At 37.8% G+C, this 15686-nt stretch overlaps 1 protein-coding gene and 2 pseudogenes across 3 annotated transcripts in view; all 3 read right to left on the bottom strand.

Moving 5' to 3' along the window:
- Positions 1–15686, bottom strand: part of CHCHD3 (coiled-coil-helix-coiled-coil-helix domain containing 3) — a 254511-nt gene that overhangs the window by 185729 nt on the left and 53096 nt on the right. For all 3 annotated transcript variants that reach the window (XM_039860894.1, XM_039860893.1, XM_039860891.1), the window contains exon 3: positions 11921–12002. In XM_039860894.1, the coding sequence (XP_039716828.1) occupies positions 11921–12002 (82 nt within the window). The remainder of the gene's footprint in view (positions 1–11920; positions 12003–15686) is intronic.
- LOC120601361 (uncharacterized) lies at positions 8276–8394 on the bottom strand (annotated as a pseudogene).
- LOC120601359 (uncharacterized) lies at positions 14474–14591 on the bottom strand (annotated as a pseudogene).

The following is a 15686-nucleotide window of genomic DNA, read 5'->3' as shown; positions in this document are numbered from 1 at the left end:
AGGGAGGAGGAGGGAGGAAGGAAGGAAGGAAGGAAGGAAGGAAGGAAGGAAGGAAGGAAGGAAGGGCCAATTAAGCCTGCTAGAAAGGAAGACAGTAGCTTCCTAAGAACCAAGAAAACCTGAAGAAGTGCTGGAAAGAGGCGTGGAGTAAGAGAGAACCAGATTTGAATTTTGATGCTGGCTTTTGTCAGTAACACAGCCCTGGACAAGGTATTTAGCCTCTCAGAGGTGCATTCTGCTCGTAAAATAACCCCACAAAAAGCAGAACTTCCATATCCATTTGCTCCCCAGTCTGGTGTTGGGGAGGAGGTCACCTGCCTTAGATCCTGGGGAAATGTGAGGGGCATCACGTTACAGGCTGAGGCAGGCTTCGTCAGAAGGCTCTTGGGGAGTTCAGGGCTAATGCATACAAAGGTACCAGCACAGCGCTTGGTAAACAGTAGGCAATCATTAAATGGCAGTTGCTGGTGTCATATGATTCTCCTGTCTCTTTTTCCTTTTGGACAAATTCTATTCCATTTTAATCTACTTAACCACAACCATAAAACGTTACTGTAATTTAGTAATGCACTTTTGTTAACACTTACTCGAGGAAAGACAACGCGTTTTGCCCTCGCACACCTTATATTTCCGTGGAGGAGACAGTCAATAAACAGATAAAGTGCTATAAAGAAACAAAGCAGAGAAAGGACAACTAGAATGAAAGGAAAGGAAAGAAAGAATATTTAGAAAAAATTCTCTCTGTGAGTCAAAAAGAATCCCAAACAGGAAGAAGGCACCAGCCATGGAAAATATGGAATGCAAGTATTCTAGGCAAAAAGCTGTAGGCACAACAGGTTTGGCCACTAATGTGGCTGAAATGTTAAATGAGAGGGTGGTAAGAGACGAGGCATGAGTGCATAAATATATAAAGGGAGGCAGAGGACGAGAAGGTCAAGGGAAAGGTTTGAACTTTATGCTGAAGCTAATGAAAAGCCATTAGAGGACTTCAAGCAAAGAAACTGCCATGATTCAAAGTACATTAACTGCTTTGGGAAGAGCAGAATCTGGGGGACGAGAGCGGCTCCTTGCAGGAGACTTGGTAATGGTACAAGTGAGAAATGATAACGGCTTAGACCAGGGCTTCTCCACCTCAGCACTACTGACATATGGACCGAACAATTCTTTGTCGTGGAGACTGTCCTGCGCAGTGTAGGATATTTAGCAGCATCCTTGGCCTCTACCTGCTTGGTGCCAGTAGCACACTCCAAATTGTGACAACCTGAAAGGTCTCCAGACATGGCCAAATGTCCAGGAGCCGGGGGTAAAATCTCCCCCAGTTGAGAACCACTGGCTTAAACTAAGTAGGGATAGAAATAGTGAGAGGTAATGGATTTGCAATGTATTTCGAGAGCAGAGATACGAGAGCTAGTTAATTGAAAGAAGGAAAGGAGAAATTCTGAAATTACTCTCAATTTTTGTTAGACTAACATCCCAAGTTTTCAGTAGTTTGAGGAAAGCGCTTTCCAAGCCAATTTTGCAAGCCAAACTTAGCTGGAGCTGCACAAATAATGTAGGTTACTCACACTCAATAGCTGGACAATAGTTTGGGCTCCTTTTTAATATATACAAACTGAAATGTACAGCTGACAGGTATATTCATATAGCAATACATAATTTCTAACATTTTACAGCCAAATCTACAGAAATATTAATTTTCACGTACTATTTGACAGTATTTTGACAGTTTCGTTTCAAAATATAGTCATGTGAATTAAGAAAACAAAAATACCAAAAAAAGTCCTTTCATTTGTGAATTCTTTTCAAAACTAAATTCCTCTTTTAATGAGCTCCACAATCAAGGCAAAATTGACCGCACTGAAACCTGAAAAACAGATCTTCAGAAAATCACATCAAAAGAGCCTACGACAAGGCGTTCAGACTAATGTAAAATAGGTGACATCGCTGTCGAACCAGAAAGTAATTTAGCCTCTGAGACACAGTTCAGCAGTGTGATGATGACTATGGCTTCGGATTCCAGACTGCCTGGGTTCAAACCCCAATTCCTCTTTTTTTCTCGTTATGTGACTATAAGCAAATGAATCTATGTTTCGGCCACTTCATCTATGAAGTGAGTGTACCAGCAGGTCAGAACCTGCCTCACAGGGGTGCTACGAGGATTAAGTGATAATATGTGCACAGTGCTTGGACCAGTGCTTGGGACAAAGAAAGTGTTCAAGACTGTTAGCTATTACTCTCATATATTATTACTTATTATTATATATAATTACTATTAGTAGTAGTATTTTTCTTAGTCTTCTTAAATGGTATGTATTATCAGATCTACAGTCTACTCAAGATCTGTAAATACTATATACAAGAAGAGGAACACAAGATATGATTGCGGGAGGAAGAAAGTTATACAACATTATGACTTTAATCTTGCTCTGTTTAAAAAACAAACTTTATATAAAACACTGTTAAGAATACATTTCCCCTAGGGTATGAATGTGTGAATGATTTTATGGGGGAAGAACACAGAAAGAGAGAGGAGTGGGGAAAATCACTAATTTTTTATGATTCTATATTATTGGAATTTCTTCAGTAGATGTATATTTCTTTTGTTAAAAAAATTGTTTTTAATAGATCGACATTATCCATGTTTTCAGTAGTTTGAGCAATGACCTTAGTATAACCTACCGGATTCTATAGTAATGATAAAAATTGGAGAAACTCACTGGGTAATGGTTTTTAAATTAATCAACATTTCCCATATTAAATTATGGTTTCATTCGACATTTTTTTGGTTTTGCTCTGATTTGGTTTGGTTTTAATCTATCAACCTATCGAGAAAGCAAAATTGTAATTTATGGATTTCTAAGAGATTTTAAATCAGCATTCACAAAATGGCACCAGAAAATATGGAATTTAAGAGATCAGTTCTAAGAAGTTGTGAAGGAACTCAAATTTAAGTCATTAATTGAAACATTTATATGGTTAGCTTTTATACTTGATGCCGAAACCACACTAGAACCAAACGAAAATATTTCCAAATGAAATGGTTTAAGACTAGAAGAGCTAGCTACATAGCGTTACGTATAAGGAAGCAACTGTAAATAGTATATAATTAACAAATTGCCCCTGTGCTAGATCTGCACGTTATTCAATGGACGAATTCCCTATTCTAGTTCAAAAGACACACTGATCCCAGCATCAATTTTTTATAACTGATTTAACTCCTTTCCCGTTTGCCCTGAGAACACTCACTAGTGGTGCTTGCAGCTGGAGCATTTACCCCACGATAACTCACAGATTACAGTCCTAACCTCACCCCCAAGACTGCCACAAAATATCTAGCTTTTATTATTATTTTCCCATTGCTCTAGTATATCAATAGTCTTTGCAAACAAATGATATCATTCTATGTATAGTATTCTGTTTTTAGTAGTGGCATTTCCTTTTACAAATTATAGTAATTCTCATTGAAAATGTCAAATCCTAGAAAACATAAAATTCCTATGCATGATGTTAAATTAACGCTGGCAGCAAGCTGCACTTTTTTTTTCTAAATGGGAAAAGGGTTAAAGCATGTTTGTAGAGTAAGGGTGATGATTTATCAAAATACTTTGACTATCACACAAAAGGCAAATCAATAACTGCAAATACTAAAACTAAACACAGCAAGCAATGCAACCAATACAAAATAGTAGAATAAGTCAAAGTCTCCTAAAAAAGAAGAAGAAGAAGAAAGAAAAAAGAGCCTAAGGATGAATATAGAAGGAGAAACGCAAAACGATGTCCACTCCATGATCATCTATTAAAGTAAGTGTTGCGCCTCTTTATTGCTCCCTGCATACTGCGAGTGGCTCCCCTGAACTCAGCAGAACACTGCTGAGCACACCTGAGCCTCACTAACCAGAGTAAGACACTCACTTCTGAAGTCCATGACGCAAGGCACCACCTGCTTCCACATACTCTGCCCGCCCCCCACCACCACCAAAGCTGGGCAACTGAGAAAAATGTCTCAATCTTAGGCTAACAAGAAATTCAAATTGCCACCATCACTGAAAACGTGCACACAAGCATTTAACAGTAAGGTATTGCCTAAGTTATATAAAGAATATTAACTTTAAACACAAATTCTCAAAAGAATTTGGTCCTAAGGTAAAAGTTTTAAAATCATCATCCTGAGTGGCTGCCCATATCATACAACAGAGGTCATTTTCAAGAGATTTTTTATTTACTAATGGTTTAGAGGTGAAAATCCAAGTAAATGCTTATTACTTCTTCCTACAATTGTAAATGAAAATTTTAAAGAGAGAACACACAAAAAGGTAGTATTGTGGGATGGTGAAGTCGATAAACTCAACAGAGACTCGGGTTCAAATCCCAGACCCACCAATTACTAGCTATGACCTTGACAAATTTCTTTACCTCTCAGTTTCTGCGTTTACGACATGGGGATAACAGGTGTTGTGAGTTTGAAATGAGTTAAAATAAAGTGTTCAGAACAGCACTGGGCACACAGTAAATAAAGTAACACCACCTTTTTTTAAAGTTTTTTTTTGTTTGTTTTAGTTTGGCATATGGGTCCTGTAAACTCAAATGGTTTTTATAACAGATAATATGTGACCCCAATGTGCATATTCTATGTGCACGACATCTATAAACTGTTTCATCTCTCAATAAAACATTGAATAAAAACTTAAGATGCGCTACTCTCTTTTTAAATTTTCTCCAAGGGGATGGGTTATTACTTAAACACGAAAATGTGCCAATGCTTGGAAGTATCAAAATGCTAAGATAAAATTTACCTCTGATTTAAAACCATGTTGCCCACGCTCCTTTTCAGCTTGAGGCTCTACTGGCAAAGCTGTTAAGGGCAGAAGCGGGGGGGGGGGGGCGGCTCTCTGTGTGTTTCTCCACTGTTTCCAGAGTGAACGGCCACAGAAGAACCTCACATTCTTCTACACTCGTCCTCAAACAATAGTCATTACCAGCGGGATCAGCAGATGGCTTCCAGAAGGCTCAGGACCAAGGCTCAGCCAGGGTGAGGCCCAGCCTACATGGACCCCTGTCCATAAACAGGAACTTCTGGACTCAAGGACATGGACATCTGGCCAACTGCCCCCCCCTCACCTTCTAAAACGGAAAGAGAACTGCGTCATCCAACAAATGCTATTTGCACAAGAAAATCGGACACACACAGTGTCCAATTTTGAGAGAAAACTATCCCGGCGAAGCATTAAGGTCTGTAAAGATGATTCCCAGATCTCTAGGAAGGGAAAAGAGGGCAAAAGTACGGACAGAGCTCTAAATCCCTAGTCCCAGCTATACCCAGACGGCACCCGAATCAGCTTTGTATCAAAGCTCCATGTTGGGTTTCCTTAATGTATGTTCACAGGATGATGAGTGACGATATGGTTCTATCGCCTCAGCGACGGACAGTGTCGGGCCATGAGGCCGCCCAGTGCAAGTCCTGATTCTGCTGCCGAATGGAAAATTTTACACACATCTATTTCAGTCATCTGCTGTTTCTAAAACAGTGATAACATCGACAACAAACATTAATAGTCTACGTTAAGGAGTGATAAACGATTTATAGAGCACGTCACGATTCCCCCCACCCCCTGCCCGCCCCCCCTAGATTGTTCTGGGTGACGGAGAATCTTCAACAAGGACTGTTACAACGACAGAACATTCAGAAACCAATTCCTAGAAACTTTCAAGTACAGAAACCAACTTTGGCACAAATTACATCAAACACTATGCTTCATGAGAGAAAACACTGTAATTACTGTCAAAAGAAACATCTGAACAAGAAGTTTTTGAACATCGCTACCGCCATTACAACCAGTAAAAAAGTTACATGCTTGATTAACTCTACTCCAGGTTTAACATTCCTACCACGTAAAAATAGCTTCTCAAACGGAATTCAGGGTAGGATTCGACAACAGCGTAGCATCAATGGGAGAGAAAACTGGATTTGGAAAAGGAAGTAAAGAGATGTGAATAAAACACAGACTGGATAAACCAACCTTCTATATTTGTTGGTTATAGAAAGCAGTTCTCTCTATTAAAAATAGAACAGTACCACTTGAAGAAAAAGATGAAAGTAGCAGATGGCACAAGATTCCAATACCTCGTACATACACAGCACTTCCGATCATCTTCCAGTGAAAAGGACCGGGTGGCTAGGATGGGATCTGCCCATCACATTCAGAACTGGTTATGTCTTTATCTACTTTTAAGCAGAATGGAAAAGAAAAGTATAGGGGTAAAACAACAGCAACACAATACGCATTTTAAAAAGAATAAGGCAATAACGGGGTTAATAAGAAAATTCGTCTAATACATTGGGACTTTTATACTACAGAAAGCTCTCTTACGTGTCAGAGCAAATAAAGGAATATTTTGCAGATAATGTCAACAAACTCTCCACTACCCCTAGAGAGCCAGATGCTGGGAAATATGTTCACATCACAGCAGGGTGGTATCTGGACATCAGGTGTGCGTCAATGAAGACTTATAACTCAAATTCCTGCAACCAACTTTTTTGCAAATATTTGTAAATCAGAAGTGAGGTTCGTTTGCCTGTGACAGTTAAGTGTCATGAGAAAATACTGACTGCTAACATATATAACTTTTATAATAAGCCGCCGATAAATATTAGTTAAAAGAGTACTTGTTCCTTGAAAGCTGTGATTATTTTTAATAACATATACCTAGAGATTACATGCAGATTCAGGTTGAAGGTAGGCAATTTCATCACAACTGTGTAATTTTTGTCTATGACTGGAAAACACTACACTAATTTAAAACAAAGATAAGACAAGTTTCTACGGTCTCCAGTTAATGTCTGATTTTAAAAGCATAATTTTTCTATTTCTAACTTTGTAGAATATATATGTATATTGAGAATGCCCTTCCTATAAAAGACTGTCAAGATTTTCCTATCCTCGTGATTCATTCAATTGAACAAACACTTGTGAGAGTTTACTATGTGAGAGGCTCCAGGCTAAGCAGAGAGATGATTTCTTACGTTATATATTTTCAGTGCAATGCTAACCTGCAAAACCCTGTTTGGCTCTAGTGGATTCTTCCCTCCTTCCTTTTTCAGCTTTTTCCTCCAAAAGCAGAAAAATATCTAATAATAAAATTAAAATGAATTCTTTCACATAATGAATTTAAACAGAAGTATCATCTCTATAAATGTCACCTCTGCTATGAGAAACTAAAAAGGATCAAAAAGTTTTAAGCCCTTATTTGATGCTATAAATTGAAAAATAAAAGGACTGTACTATATTCTAACTTACCCAGAGAGCGAATAAAATTTATGACTAATTTATTAAACCACTTATTAATTATTTTAAGTCTCACAAATCTAATTTAATTTTCTGAGTGTTTCAAAGTGGGGGAAATCTCATTAGATGTCCATTTAAAAACAGAAGCAAGTAATCTTGGTTGATGTCTAGCTAGTTACAGCATCAAGTAGCTATTCCCCTTCTTGGTTCCTTGAAGAAAGGTTATTAAAACTGAAACACTTTCACTTGCCTTTATAGGTAAAGAGGTGAAATTCAAATGCCAAAGGTCAGAGGTCAGAAGTAGTCACATTTTTCTTTCTGTCAGAGACTGACTTTTAGAGGTAGGGTGCACGAGAGAAGTAAATCACATTTTAAAAGTCTATACTCAAAATGTGGCATATTATGTCCTTGCTATATTGGCCTGCTATAGTTACAACATGATATGGTCAGCTATAATCCAAAATACACAATAGAGTATGACAGCAAAAACAAACTGCTGACATCGGCATTTAATTTACTCCTGACTCTCAATACACCAAAGAACTATTCCATCCATTAGATGTTGTGATAAGCAAAACTACGATTCCAAATTAGACTCAACATTTTAGTGCATATACTAATATTATGCCAGTGAATTTTGGGGGCATGATTTTGTTAATTAAGCAAATCACTCAAGAGTCTCATAAAACAGAATCAGAGCTAAGATAAACTGAGTTTTAATGTATGAATGGTTTTTAGAATTGAACATATAACAGATAGTCACAGCGCTTACAATGAGCTGCATCATCACTGTGACCCAGTAGAAAACTTCTCCTGTAAAGCAACTTTCAATCGTGACACGTCTGCATATTAGATTTAAGAACGTAGAAATTTAAAGGAGTTCAGGTAAATTTTATTTTATTTTATTTTATTTTTAGGTGAGGCAACCCTTGGTTGACCTCACAGATTGCAAGGACCTTGTCAGCTTACAATCTCTTATTTTTTATTTTTTATGCCTACAGCACCTGGTCTTCCTAGGTGGTCTCCTACCCAAGTACTAACCAGGCCCAACCCAGCTTAGCTTCCGAGATCAGACAGGATCAGGCTTGTTCATGGTGTCAAAGCCGTAGATGAGTTCAGGTAAATTTTAAATGGCCTAATGAAATATCTTCAGTTTAAACCATTTCTGAATGGCATCTAAATGTGTGTGCCACTCATTACCAGTCAGAGATGTTATAACAGGGCTTCTGCATTAGGTGGGAGGTAAGGCAAGACACTCAAGGAGTCACTTCCATCCCCATAGATGTTAGGGTCTAGAGTGTGTGCAGACTGTACTGAGCTACAATTCTAGGAACATTTTTCCACCTTTTCACTTGTCTGAAAGCAACTTACAATTGCTGTCTGCCAGACAGAAATCCTGCATAGTTGTCATAGTCTGAGCATAAGCCTCAGAATCCGCAAAATTGGTGTCAGCAGCCTGGAAAATCCCAGGAACAACAGTGGAGCAATCACTTAAAGAACACTGGGTAGCCAAGGTTCTGACGGCAAAGAATACGATGTCGGGAGGAAAAACGAGGACAGCAAAACCCTGAGACAAAGAGTGACTCAGAAGAAATAAACCCACTGTGAACAGGTTTTAAGAACACTATCAGCACACTGACATTATGAGCCAGATAATTCTTTGTTCAGGACAAGGGGCAGAGGTGGCAGCTGTCCTGCCTACTACGGGATGTTTAGCAGCATCCCTGGCCTCTAACCACTGGATGCCAATAACACCTGACAAGTTTTGACAGCCAAAAATGTCTCCAGAGATTGTCAGATGTCCCCTAGGGATCAAAATCTCCCCCAGTTGAGAACACTGCCTTAACCTATTTTTTTTTTTTTTGCTTACATTTTCCTTTTCATGAATACACAACTGATGCTTTTAAAACTTCAAAATCAGTCTTAATGACTCTTTCAATAAGAAAATTCTAAGAGATAAACTATTGTGTTATAATTTGCAGCGATTTTTTTTTCTTAGTGGGACATCAAATACAATGCTTCTTAAAATCAATGGCATCGTCAATTCGGTGAAATTCAGCCACCCTCCAGCCTTCCCCCTTCGTTATGGAACCCCCATCCTGATTTTCTTTTGAGGAACTACCTCTTCCCACTGTGTATGGTTTTAGTAGTACCCAATTCTTCCCTAGCTAGTAGGTTCTCTGGTCTTCCTTTTCTTTTGAGCTATCTAATATGCTTCAAAAAAAAAAAGGTTAGCCAGAGTTGTTTCAGCTCCTTCTGTTCAAAAAAAAAAAAACTAACCGAAACGAGGTCCGCATTTAAACCTGACAGAAGACATTTCAGAATATTTCCTTGCCACAAAGTTCAACAGTTTTTTATAAATGTTACTGCTTCTCCTTACCACTTACCACAGAGGTAGAGTGAATAGGGGTCACATGACACAGATGTGTTGAAACAATGGACCACGAATAATTTTCTAAAACTGCTTACAAGGCTTTATTCAATTAAGGCAAAAGACACAAAAGTGTATAAATGCTTTGTGATACCAAGAAGTTGCTTTTAAAAGACTACACATAAAATTCTCTTAATGCTTTTTCTGAAGTTTCTTCTCTGAGAAAAAAAAAAAATAGCTATTGATTCTTCTAAGAACCATCACATAGATGAACACACACTTTGTGCCAAGACTTGACAGCTGGAAGCCTTCATGAAGAAGGCTTCAAACAAAACATTTTTTTAAAAGAAAAAATAATAAAAAGGCTGTACCACCCTCTGCTCTCCTTAAAGACGACAGAAAATAAATTCTTTATCAATAGTCATTTGTCCAGATTACAGCTAGGCTGCCAACCCCAGTCTACTTGAGATATAAAATTTGCTTTCACTGGCACCTTCTATTCATCTCATCTGCACTTTACCTCTTATAGATCAAGGCAGAGCAAATGGGGTTGAATAATGAAGGAGGAATAAAAAAAAAAAAAGGCACAGTGAGAGTTATAAGAAGAAGTCTGTACTATATGGGGTGAAAGGAAGACAAAAAATCCTACATGAAATATAATAAGTAAAGTAAGCATAAGAGTCTGGCCAAATAAAATTCTTATTAAAATAAACTTCAATCAAAAATAACAAAATTTCAAAGACAAGAAATTCTACCATAATATTGATTGTCTTTGCTTCTCAATGAAAATGATCTGAAATATTTTTTGACTGTTTTAACTTGACCATCTAATTATATACTCTATCAGACTAACTCAATTAAATAATTATAAAGTGCGGCATGGAAAACTATACAAATACACACAGATCCTTTTAGCGCTACCGATTTCATCTTGATTTTTAAAACCCTAGTTCCTGAGAAAAGGGTGGTCTTAACCTAAAACTCATGTCCTGGTCCACACATTTCGAGCAAACTGTAGTTAAGTTAGCACTTTGCGAAAAGAAAAGAAATACTGGAGAACATGTTTCAAACCCCTCACTTTAGAGGTGAAATATTTAAGGTCGAAGGAAGTTAAATTGTATGTCAAAGGCCCAGTGGCCATCGGAGACAGGAATCCAAATCAGATTCTCTACATTTGGCTCCCTCATGCAAAACAGCCAACAGTCCAAAATAAAAATGAACACATACTCAGTTTCTACCAGTAGCAGGCAAGTGCATAGTGCTCGCGGCGGAAAGGCATTTCCATGATCATGTAATAATAACGCTCTGTGCCACATGCAAATTTCAGGAGTAGCACAGATGGAAAGCACTTGACTCTAACTTGGATTGAAAAGTATTCGCGTGTTTTTATGAGTAACTATGTATTTTAAGTCTTTAAAAAGTAGTACTTTTACAAAAAAAATCATCTATGCTGTTTTGAACGTTGCTTTTTTTCAATTTGTAGCTTTTCAACATCTTTTTGAATTAGCACATAAAGATCTACTTGACTGTCTAGTATTCTATTGTAGGCATATGCCGTAATTCATTGTTCCAGTCCCCTATGATGGGCATCTGAAGTGCTTCCAGTTTTCTACTATTACAAAAACATTTCAATGAACATTCTTTTAACTTAGTAGCAGCAGTAGGAGTATTAATGATGACAACAATAATACAGAAGCACGTACACAAACAAATTCTAGAGGAATAAAATGTGCAAGATTGGTTATTTCTGTAGAATGGAATTATGAAGGATTTTGACTATTCAACCTTATATATTTCTGTTATAGCTTCAGTTTTTTTAAGTGAGTATAGGATTAATTAGTGTATTTATTAATATGGGCACTACGTACAACATATGACATTAATTGTTAGCTACAATATTGCTAACCTTAATATCCATAAGTGGACAATACAATTTTCAATCATAAATACATTCATTGAAAGAAACTAGCCTGCAAAATTCCTAGAAAATCCTCAAGAACTACTTCCCACACATCAAGAAAACAGGGCTCAGTATTCATGCAACAAAGAAGCACACAATAGATATAACGGTCACTTATAATCAAGTTTGGGAAGAGGGTAACGTAGGGCTTTAAGAAGCACAATCCCAAACCAAAAATGGCCAAGTTCATATGGTCAGCACATTCTGAAGTCCAAGCAGACACAAATGATGAATCTTATTACCATCTTAAAACATGTCATAATTATAAGAAGTCCCCCGAAATCTCTCACGTACCACGAAACTCACCGTTTCTGATTTTCAGATTCTTTCTTGGCTTGCTCCAGGGCCAGCTCCTCAGCTACTCTTCTTTTCAATTCTTCATCAGAAACTACAATCAACAAAGAGCAAGAGGGGATAAAATAAGTGACTTCTTAAAAACTAAAGTAAGAAAATACTCTAGAATACAAAACTGAGACTAGATTTCAATGGGTAGAGTCCTGCCAGCTGGTCAGTGTCTCCTTGAAACCACCTAAGAACTGTGTAAAAGACCAATTAATGCATTTCAGGAGTAATTTAATCATGAGTTCCCTAGTGAGCCAGAAACTTCCACATCTGCCAAAATTTATAATAAACTCAAGGAGCTGCTTACTGCCCAGTGGGGACCGAGCCATTAAGTACAAATTCTTTAAAATGGTGTCCTATTATTCAAGTTTGACAATCGTAATAAAGGGAGGGGAGGATGTAAGGAAGGACTTTACAGAAGAAAACGACACCAAAGCATTCTCACTTTGATACTTAAACCTTTAAAAAATAATTTATTGCAGAAAGGACATTATTTGTATTTACATTCATTTTCCATGATTTATGAAATAAAGGCATTTATGAAAATTTTGAAACATTTTTTGGAATATATGTTATTCAAATTCAAGTGCCAGCAACTGGAGAGACTCAGAACGATGCTGAGAACTCGGCTGGAGCTTTCTAAATACCTGGTGACTTGATTTGAAACATCTGGTCTTTCCAATTAGAGGACTTTATACGATATATGTTTGGTAAAGATTCTTACAGCTATGATAGCAAACAAAATAGACAAATTTTACATATTCCTTAAGAGTCTTCCACTAGCAGAGACTATTCCCTCTTCACTAGAACCCCACTGCCCAAAAACATGACCAAGAGAGTACCAGAAACACTTAGAAGAATCTAGGAATACACACAGGACCTATTATGTCAAATGGCTGAGCCTGTAAGAGGATAGCTAAGTGGTAACAGTCTCTGCTCTGCAACAACGCTGTGTCTGATGGTCTGGGCATTATAAACCTCTTACCACAGAGGAGAGACAAAAAATGACATACGATAGGATATGCAAAAACCTTTTTAAAATGTTGCTGATACTGAACAATAATAACCAAGAAGATATGTGAAAAAGTCATAGGAACATTTTCTCTTATTTTTGGACTATCAGAAAACAACAGCAGCATCAAAGGACATCATCAAGTAGGTGAAAAGACAACCTACAGAAGGAGAAAATACTGGAAAATCATACCGCTGAAAAGTAAATTATATCCAGAATATACAAAGAACTCTTACAACAGATGAAAAGACAACTCAATTTAAAACAGGCAGTTTTCTAAAGAAGATATACAAATGGTCAATAGGCACAGGAAAAACTGTTCAACAGCATTCGTCATTAAGGAAAATGCAATTCAAAACCACAATGACACTATGATCAAAAAGGCAAACAATAACAAGTTTTGGTCAGAACGTAGAGAAATTGGAACCTTATACACTGGTGGTGGGAATGAAACATTATGTAGCCACTGTAAAAAACAGACAGTTCCTCAAAATGCTAAACATAGTTACCATATGACCTACGGATTCCACTTTTAGGTACTGTATATACTCAAGAAAACTGGAAACATATGTCTACACAAAGTTTGTACATGAATATTTATGGCAGTGTTATTTATAATACCCCAAAAGTGAAGACATCCTAAATTCCCATCAACTGATGAGTAGATAAACAAAATGTAGTATATCCATTCAGTGTGGTTTTATTTGGGCATAAAAAATTATCAAGTTCTGATAGATGCTGCCACATGCATAAACCTCAAAAACATTATGCTAAGTGAAAGAGGCCAGACATAAAGGTCATATATTATATGTTGCTATTAATATGTAATGTCTAGAAAAGGCAAGTCCATAGACTCAAAAAGTAGATTAGACTGGTTGCCAGGGGTGGGAGGAAGGGGACAATGGAGAGTGACATCTAATAAGTAAAGGATTTCTTTTCAGGATGTTGAAAATGTTCTAAAATTAGATTATGAGATGGCTGCACAACTATGTAAATACACTAAAAACCCCTGGACTGTACACTTTTATTAGTGAATTGTATAATATGTTGACTGTATCTCAAGAAGGCTGTTAAAAAAGGAATATAAGAACAATGGATAAGGAATCAAAGGAATATAATAAACACTAATTGAGGTTTAATCCCAGCAAAGCTATCAACAATCTGTGGATCTTGGGAAGTTACGAACTGGGCAACAGTTTCTCAAAATGTGGCTCTCAAATGGATGTTCTCTAGGATCCCTTTGAACTATATACTACACACTGCCACTTGGCTTCTCTCCTACTTCATAGTATACACTAGAGCCTAAGAAAGGTACATACTTCTGCTTTGAAAAGATCACACGAGATGAAGAAAAAACTAATACAGAGAATTCTGTTTACATTCAGGCAAATCTTCAGATTTTTCAATGTTAAAGGTTTTTTTTTTTTTTTAGGTGAGGGAAACTTTGGTTGACCTCACAGATTGCAAGGACCTTGTCAGTTTACAATCCCTATTTTTATTTTTTACACTTACAGCACCTGGTCTTCCTAGGTGGTCTTCCATCCAAGTACTAATCAGGCCCGACCCCGCTTAACTTCCAAGATCAGCCGGGATCGGCTTGTTCAAGGTAGCATGGCCGTAGACCAAAATTAAAGGTTTTAAAACAATACAAATAACAGCAGAGAAATTTGTAATAGCTCAAGAAAGAAGCTGAGTACTCCCTGATTTCCTATTCGCTAGACTTGGATAAATCAGTTAACCGACCTGAGTTTTGATTTCCTCATCCAAATGCAAGACGGGTGGATTGCATGGGTGCCTGCTGGCTATGAAGTTCTAGACCGGGCACTCCACAAGGCAATGATTTTCATATTTTCATCTCCTTCTCATTAACAAGCAAAACAACATGACACTACATCGAGTTGTTCACAGCTATGAGCTTTATTAGTGGCAAAAAATGAAACAACCATTTAACCAATTAGTACGACCTGATCAAACTATGCTCTGAAGTTCAACATACCAGTTAGGATCAACACACAGTCAAACTGTACATGCAAAATCACGCCACTTGCCACGGATTATTGCAAATTATCACGGCAAAAATTTTCTCAGGCAAAATTCAAATTCTCAGTCACAATTCAACTGCATTTCGTTCAGTCCATTAAAACGAGGCTCCTGAAAGATGTCAGTGCACCAGGTCTAAGGAGGAAGCAATGAGATCAGCTTCCTAAGCGAGCTGCTAATTCAGTCTTATATCTTCACAGTGCGTTTCATGCCTCTTACATATGGGCTTCCTATCAGCGGAAAGACCAAAATCAGCAGTGAACTTTTTTTATTATGATGTGATCATCTGGAACGGAGGGGTAAGGACTCCATTACGAAAGGGTGACCAGCTGGGTGGCTGGAAAGGAAGCATGTGGGAGAGACTGCAGAGAAAGAAACGTGGCTTCGAGGCTTGTCTTCTTTCTCTGTGCCCTCCTGCCTGTCATCATCAGCCCTGCCACCTGCCATGGGGGAAAGGTGAGAAGCAGATGGAGACAACTGGTGGTATCATCTAGATAGGCCAAGAGGGAAGAGAGAGGTGGAAGAGGAAAGCAGGCAGCAGTGAAAAGGGTGGGAAACTCTCGAGGCCATTGAAAAAGACAGGCCCAAGGGACAAACTGATCGACAACGCTTTTGTTTGGTCACTAAAGGGATTGAAGCACAGCTGTCTCTCACATGCCCCAAACTATTTCTGGAAAT

This window comes from Pteropus medius, unplaced genomic scaffold (genome assembly GCF_902729225.1).
Source record: "Pteropus medius unplaced genomic scaffold, Ma_sr-lr_union100, whole genome shotgun sequence".
In the NCBI taxonomy this organism is placed as follows: Eukaryota; Metazoa; Chordata; class Mammalia; order Chiroptera; family Pteropodidae; genus Pteropus; species Pteropus medius.
This window is presented reverse-complemented; position numbering and strand designations above follow the sequence as displayed.